The following is a 7,519-nucleotide window of genomic DNA, read 5'->3' as shown; positions in this document are numbered from 1 at the left end:
CTCAACACATTTATTATAAGTGTTTAATGTGTTCTGCAGTGACACATGAAGCTGAAACTATCTCCACCAATCAGGTGGGTTCAGTGGAGGGATGATGTCACAGGGAGGCGGTGCCTTCAACTTGTTCCTGAACGAGGTGTGTCAGCGTCACGTGTGCAAAGTCACAGACGCTCCTCCTGGAGATTCCTGTGATGTTGCTCAGCTCTTCCACGATCTGAACAGCAAGAACATGAATACGTTTCTCAGTGGGTTCCTCAGGAAGAACCTGAGTGAGTTCCTCAGTGAGTTCCTCAGTGAGTTCCTCAGTGAGTTCCTCAGGAAGAACCTGAGTGAGTTCCTCGGTGAGTTCCTCAGTGAGTTCCTCAGTGAGTTCCTCGGTGAGTTCCTCAGTGAGAACCTGAGTGAGTTCCTCAGTGAGAACCTGATCGAGTTCCTCACTGAGTTCCTCAACAAGAACCTGAATGAGTTTCTCGGTGAGTTCCTCAGTGAGTTTCTCAGTGAGTTCCTCAACAAGAACCTGAGTGAGTTCCTCGGTGAGTTCCTCAGTGAGTTCCTCAGTGAGTTCCTCGGTGAGTTCCTCAGTGAGAACCTGAGTGAGTTCCTCAGTGAGAACCTGATCGAGTTCCTCACTGAGTTCCTCAACAAGAACCTGAATGAGTTTCTCGGTGAGTTCCTCAGTGAGTTTCTCAGTGAGTTCCTCAACAAGAACCTGAGTGAGTTCCTCGGTGAGTTCCTCAGTGAGTTCCTCAGTGAGTTCCTCGGTGAGTTCCTCAGTGAGAACCTGAGTGAGTTCCTCAGTGAGAACCTGATCGAGTTCCTCACTGAGTTCCTCAACAAGAACCTGAATGAGTTTCTCAGTGAGTTCCTCAGGAAGAACCTCAGTGAGTTCCACAGCAAGAACTTGAGTGAGTCCCTCAGTGAGCTCCTCAGTGAGCTCCTCAGTGAGTCCGACGACGTCCAACACACGTCTCTTCTCACCTGCTTCCACTCGGTGGCCGACAGCACGAAGGAGGCGGTGGCGACCACGCCCACCGCCAACAGCATGAAGTCTTCGGTCACCGTCAGGAACCTGCTGCTGTTGGAAGAGATCTTTGTGTCATCACAGCTTCAGCAGCCAATCAGCTCCCCTTCATTTCAATGTAGTTTTTCACCCAGCGCAGACACCCCAAAGCTTTTGGCTTCTTCCCCATAGAGCATGTAGCAGTAGTGTCGCTTCCCATCATGCCTGTGTAACTCCCATGATACACGCATCAGCCAATCAGAATGAAGCGTGACATCGCAGTGGGAATATTAAACTCTTTTCTGGTGATTCTTTGGCCTTGATACTTGTTTTAAAGATTAAAACCCACGACTAAAAAATCTGCAATAGAAAAATGTATTGCAGGACGTGTTCGAGGTCAAAGGTCGTCCTGTCTGCTGTTTTAAAGGCGTCTCTTTTTGTATTGTGGTCTGATGGGAAAAATGCTTGTTGCACATTATGGGGGTTTAGGCTGCAGTACCTGGAGTGGCCACTGCCATATTGCCTCATATTGCATTATAACACTGTATGACCAGGATCCTGACTCATACCTGGTCACTTGACACACAGCAGCACCCCCTGCTGGTCAGTCTGATGCTTACCTGAGCTGGGCGGAGGGCCTGGCACAGCAGGTGGTCACGGCCAGCAGCGCCTGGAAGATGTTGCTCCTCTGTAGGGTGACAAACTGCAGAACATGCAGACTCAGCCGGTGCAGCGCCACCAAGGGGACGGACGGCACGTTGTGTCCTGCAGACAGACAGGCGCAGGAGCTGCTGTTTGTCTCCGTCTGTGGCGTCGGGCAGCGAGGCGTCGGGCTTCTCACCGAGCACCTCCAGCAGCGTCTCCACGAAGGTCAGCGGGTCGGGAGCGTGGAGGGCGAAGTGCAGCTCCCTGCAGACCAGCAGCTCCGCCTCCAGCACCGCCTGCCTGGACACCTCGCAGCCCACCGAGTGCAGGAAGTGCACCGCGGTCTCGTTGTTGATCCTCTGGAGGGGGGGGGGTTTGTGTTTTAATCGCATGAACGCGAAGGCAGTTTGTGAGAAACAGGCTGACCTACACCTACGTGACTGTGCAGAAGCAGTTTGCTGGAAAGCTGCAGGCAGGAGAAGACCAGGAGGGGGAACTTCTGCTGGAGCTGGGGAACCAGAGGCCCGTCGGACCTGCCTTCAGGTGTGGGCGGGGCTAACAAACCTGCGAGGTGCTTGAGCATGAACCTGGCAGGAAATAGATTCACATGAACGCAGAAGTAGGAGGAGCTAAGAAAAATGAGCTTTCTGCTGCGTTGCACCTCTGGAGCATCTCGATGGCGTGGTAGCCAACCAGAGGGTCGAGGCGGAGCTCCTTGGTCATCAGCAGAATGCATTCTGGGAAACAGCGGAGAGACACACTGAGCGAAACCAAGTTGGAAGACATTGGCAGGGAACAGAATCTTTGGGAGGTTTTGGTTGTTTAAACTGGAAAAAAGACAAACTTTTAAAGCTGCTTCAGCAAAAAGACCACGATTAAAATGTATATATATATACATTTTGGAAAATAATATCTGAAATGTTTACTGTAGTTAGCTATTAGGGCTCAGGTTGGTTAGTTATCTACACTGAGGAAAGTTATTTAGCAACGTCTTTGCTTTAATCAATGATTATGAAAGAGAGTGAACTAAAGTTCGGCGGGTCAGCGGGACCAGCCAGAATACGACAGCTGCTAACATAAGTGCTGCTTGCCGGGTCCAGCAGCCAGCAGGTGGTCGAGCCGGTGGTGCTACCTGGACTCACCCATCAGCCTCCTGTCCTTGAAGCTGCCGCAGCAGGCGGGTAAAGTGTGGAGCTTCTCCTTGTTCTGTGTGTTCAGGTGAGTCAGGAAGTCTGTCAGCAGGTCACGAGAGGCTTCACCGAACCTCACATTCACAGGTTCGTCAGAACCAGAGTCGAGCGCCCTCAACATTTTTTTTTGTTTTGTTTTTTTACTGGTTCTATTAAACAACACTCAATTTTAAACAAATGATGATGATGATAATAATACTAGCGATACTGTCAGATGAAGTTGGAGTTGGAACGGAGACTCTGGCTTTCCACAGGATGTCGCTGTTTCGACAGTTTCAGCCCCAAGGACGCAAACAAACAACTTCCGGGTGGGAACCAGTTGTGGTTGGTTGGTTGGCTCGGGACCGTTTAAAGTGCTGCACACTTGTGCAAACGCCGCCTGCATCAGGGTTCAGCACGAACCCGGCGCAGATCTGACAATTACTGCTGCAACAGTGCTGCTGACGTCACGACGGGACCCGTGTGTGTATGATTTAAGAGAGGAGGGGGGGGAAAAAGGAAGGAGAAAAAAAAAGGCGCAGCTGCCGCGAAGCGAAGCGCCGAGGCACCGCACCGCACCGCACCGCACCGCGGCAGCAGGCATGGCCGACAAGACGCCCCGGGACCCCGCTGCCCCCTTCGCCACCAGGATCGACCCCAACAAGGAGACCCTGTCCCCGGAGCAGAAGCACTTCATCCGGCAGGTGGAGCTGCAGCAGTGGAAGAAGAAGACACAGACGCTGCGGACGCGGAACGTGGTGACGGGACTCGCCATCGGAGCGCTCGTCCTCGGCATCTGTATCCTTCACAGCGCAAGGTGAACTACATAACGTTAGCTTAGCTTAGTTTAGCATAGCATGCTACAGCTACAGAGGACCTGCTGTGTGTCGCCACCGTGACGCCGCTCGGTTCGGGTTCTTGTTTAGTGTAATGCCACTGGGACAGTGGCACTCGATGTGTTTAAAGCAGGAAACTGTTGATATTATTATCAGGAAGTCAGAGCTAGCAGCGAGCTAACGGCTAATAGCGGCGTCTTGATGATCAGCGCCAGTAAGTCAGCAGCGCAGCGTCAGTGAGGACATCTAGAAGTGTTTGCAGTTTGTCTGTTCATCAGAATCCAGGCAGGGAGACTCGGACGGGCCCAGTGTAGCGCAGATGGTACCGGTGAACTAGTGAACACATGCAGCGGTCCACTTCCTGTGAACTCTGACCCCCTGACACCGGGAAGACAAGTTGAATATAATGAATCATAAATGCGGTTGTTGCTTCTGGACTTTGTTCTTCCTGATGTTCTGATGTTTGAATGAAGACGACTCACTTGACAACTGCATGTTGTTGTCCAACCTCCCCCTCCTGAATGTAGGCAGGCGTGGGCAAACTATGGCCCAGGGCCCGTATTCAGCCCGTTAAGCTTTACAATGCGTCCCGCTGAACTTGAAGAAGTGATGTGAAGTCAGTCAGTCATCAGACAGCTGTGTTTCCTCCATGTTTGCAGTGTTTCCAGAGTCATTTCAATAAAGAGCTCAACACCCTGGTGGTTCTGGGTGGTTCTAAGAGCCACTAACACCCAGCAACGTGTTTCCTCCATGATATCCAGGATAGATTGTTTCCTCCTATGAGGTGGCTCACCAGAACACTGCATCCATCTGCTGCTGCTCCGCTACCCCCCTCTGGCCCACTGTAAAACCCAGTATGGCGGCCCAGCAGTCAACGAGTTGACCCACTCTAATCTACAGTCTCTTTAATCACCATCATTACTATTAGTGTCACTGTTGTTGTTGTTGTTGTCATGTTGGCCTTGACCTGCTGCTCCAGACGGCTACACTTTCTACTCAGTGTCTCAGGAGCGAATCATGGATGAAATGGACGAAGAGGCCCGGCGTGCCAGAGGTCAGGGGTCAAAGACCGGCACCAACTGAGACCAAGGCAAAGCTGTGGTTGTGCTGGAGCCTCTGACTGGCGGCCGCTGCTTCACACGATGAGACTTTATTTCCTGATGTGATTGGTGGGAGGGAGGGAGGGGGGAGCAGCAGCAGCAGACTGGTCTGGGTTCAGTTTGAGTTCACCTGTAGGTGACCAAGGCAGGAAGACCTGTAGAGCAGAGAGGAGCAGCTGGAGAGGACGGACCAGACCCCAGTCACAGCGCCCCCTGGCTCAGATCAACCTGCTGAACTGATGATGATGATGATGATGATGATGTGTAAAATAAAAACCTTGTGACCTTTGATTTTATTTTATTTTGGCCCTGCACGGCAACATGAATGTTGTGACTGGTGGCAGTAAAGGAGTCAAAACAAAGCTGTTTGAATTTGTTTTTCTTCTATAAAAACTTGATTTTATTTATTTATTCATTTTTGGTGAAACTACAAAATACAATGGAATAAATTATTTCAAATATTTTATCCTTCTTTTTAAAGAACAATAGCAGACAAATCTTCCTTCTGGGAATGAAGTGTAGCTCCTCCTACAGTCTTCCACTGTAAATCTCTTGGGATTAATGCAGTGAAAATCTCACTGTCACCAAACTTCACTGGAAAATGCACACTTTCTTCAGAAACAAAGATGACGTTTCCTTACTTGTGAATAAAGTGAAAACTTCAGACACAAATGAATCCCTGAGTGACAACCTGAACTGTCTTTCACCAAACATCACTTTCAAAATAAAAGGTTTTTCATTTATCAATTGATAAAGTGCAAAACTTTCACATTTTGAGAGGCGCACAGCCCGGAAGCAGGTCAGAGGAAAATTGATCTTAAGATTTTCCTTTTTTTTTTTTTTTTAAACATTGTCTTCACTAAGAAGTCCAGTTTCAATTTAAAATTGATTAATCGCACAGCGCCAGTTGCAAGTACAAAATACAACATCAGAGGGAGGAGGCACAGATTCAGAATGGCTGGACAACAGCGATTTACATTTTTTTATCAGACAGATTTTCAAAAAGAACCTACGGTTGACTCACAACTTCTAAACACAAGTGTCAAAAAAAAGTGTCTGCGGACTGTCGTCAGTACAAAGGTAGGAAACCTTGCAACATGGAGCTCTGAAAAAGTCTCCTGAGGAGCAGAGTGAGTGGAGAGAAGACAGGAGGCAACTACAGACCAACGACCCCACACCACCTGCTGCTGCTGCTGCTGCTGCAATCACACGGGACTTCAGACTCATCCACTCTTCATTCACAGGAAGGTTTCTGGAGTGTTTTTAATCTGATGCAAAGATTTTTTATTCTGCCTCATGAAGCCCAGGGTTGTCTTTAAACTGGGATTTGTGAACGTGGTGGCAGCCACTGAGGTGTCAGCTACTGTGGAGGCAGCTACTGTGGCAGCTACTGAGGTGGCAGCTACTGTGGTGGCAGCCACTGAGGTGGCAGCCACTGTGGAGGCAGCCACTGAGGTGGCAGCCACTGAGGTGGCAGCTACTGTGGTGGCAGCTACTGTGGTGGCAGCCACTGAGGTGGCAGCCACTGAGGTGGCAGCTACTGTGGAGGCAGCTACTGTGGCAGCTACTGAGGTGGCAGCTACTGTGGTGGCAGCTACTGTGGTGGCAGCCACTGAGGTGGCAGCCACTGAGGTGGCAGCTACTGTGGAGGCAGCTACTGTGGCAGCTACTGAGGTGGCAGCTACTGTGGTGGCAGCTACTGTGGTGGCAGCCACTGAGGTGGCAGCCACTGAGGTGGCAGCTACTGTGGTGGCAGCCACTGAGGTGGCAGCCACTGTGGAGGCAGCCACTGAGGTGGCAGCTACTGAGGTGGCAGCCACTGAGGTGGCAGCTACTGTGGTGGCAGCTACTGTGGTGGCAGCCACTGAGGTGGCAGCTACTGTGGTGGCAGCCACTGAGGTGGCAGCCACTGTGGAGGCAGCCACTGAGGTGGCAGCCACTGAGGAGGCAGCTACTGAGGTGGCAGCTACTGTGGAGGCAGCCACTGTGGAGGCAGCCACTGAGGTGGCAGCCACTGTGGAGGCAGCCACTGTGGTGGCAGCCACTGTGGTGGCAGCTACTGAGGTGGCAGCTACTGTGGTGGCAGCTACTGTGGTGGCAGCCACTGAGGTGGCAGCCACTGTGGTGGCAGCCGCTGTGGTGGCAGCCACTGAGGTGGCAGCCACTGTGGAGGCAGCCACTGAGGTGGCAGCCACTGAGGTGGCAGCCACTGTGGAGGCAGCCACTGAGGTGGCAGCCACTGTGGAGGCAGCCACTGTGGAGGCAGCCACTGTGGTGGCAGCCACTGTGGAGGCAGCCACTGTGGAGGCAGCCACTGAGGTGGCAGCCACTGTGGAGGCAGCCACTGTGGTGGCAGCCACTGTGGAGGCAGCTACTGTGGTGGCAGCTACTGTGGTGTCAGCTACTGTGGTGGCAGCTACTGTGGCAGCTACTGTGGTGGCAGCTACTGTGGAGGCAGCTACTGTGGTGGCAGCTACTGTGGCAGCTACTGAGGTGTCAGCTACTGTGGAGGCAGCTACTGTGGTGGCAGCTACTGCTACTGTGGAGGCAGCTACTGAGGTGGCAGCTACTGTGGAGGCAGCTACTGAGGTGGCAGCTACTGTGGAGGCAGCTACTGAGGTGGCAGCTACTGCTACTGTGGAGGCAGCTACTGAGGTGGCAGCTACTGAGGTGTCAGCTACTGTGGAGGCAGCTACTGTGGTGGCAGCTACTGCTACTGTGGAGGCAGCTACTGAGGTGGCAGCTACTGCTACTGTGGAGGCAGCTACT

The 7,519-nt window shown here is 52.0% G+C and overlaps 2 protein-coding genes across 6 annotated transcripts; one reads left to right on the top strand and one right to left on the bottom strand.

Annotated features, from left to right (window-relative positions):
• cntd1 (cyclin N-terminal domain containing 1) lies at nt 1–3,052 on the bottom strand. 4 transcript variants are annotated; one of them, XM_076040559.1, is made up of 7 exons: nt 2,788–3,052; nt 2,307–2,382; nt 2,082–2,232; nt 1,842–2,004; nt 1,621–1,765; nt 979–1,075; nt 1–214 (listed from the first exon to the last, which is right to left on the bottom strand). In XM_076040559.1, the coding sequence occupies exons 1-7, from the start codon at nt 2,954–2,956 to the stop codon at nt 98–100; spliced, it is 918 nt and encodes a 305-aa protein (XP_075896674.1). In that variant the 5' UTR covers nt 2,957–3,052; the 3' UTR covers nt 1–97. The 4 variants fall into 4 exon arrangements, with proteins under 4 accessions (XP_075896674.1, XP_075896675.1, XP_075896672.1 ...); XM_076040560.1 differs by having other exon boundaries at nt 979–1,072; XM_076040557.1 differs by having other exon boundaries at nt 12–214; nt 1,621–2,004.
• Nucleotides 3,053–3,195: 143 nt separating this feature from the next.
• Nucleotides 3,196–5,041, top strand: coa3a (cytochrome C oxidase assembly factor 3a). Of its 2 annotated transcripts, none has more exons than XM_076040572.1 (2): nt 3,196–3,631; nt 4,319–4,621. In XM_076040572.1, the coding sequence occupies exons 1-2, from the start codon at nt 3,417–3,419 to the stop codon at nt 4,431–4,433; spliced, it is 330 nt and encodes a 109-aa protein (XP_075896687.1). In that variant the 5' UTR covers nt 3,196–3,416; the 3' UTR covers nt 4,434–4,621. The 2 variants fall into 2 exon arrangements, with proteins under 2 accessions (XP_075896687.1, XP_075896688.1); XM_076040573.1 differs by lacking the exon at nt 4,319–4,621 and adding an exon at nt 4,630–5,041 and having other exon boundaries at nt 3,227–3,612.
• The last annotated feature ends 2,478 nt before the right edge of the window (nt 5,042–7,519 follow it).

Source organism: Nelusetta ayraudi, unplaced genomic scaffold (assembly GCF_046127955.1).
Source record: "Nelusetta ayraudi isolate G7.1 ecotype Tasmania unplaced genomic scaffold, CSIRO-AGI_Nayr_v1 ptg000061l, whole genome shotgun sequence".
Classification (NCBI taxonomy): Eukaryota; Metazoa; Chordata; class Actinopteri; order Tetraodontiformes; family Monacanthidae; genus Nelusetta; species Nelusetta ayraudi.
This window is presented reverse-complemented; position numbering and strand designations above follow the sequence as displayed.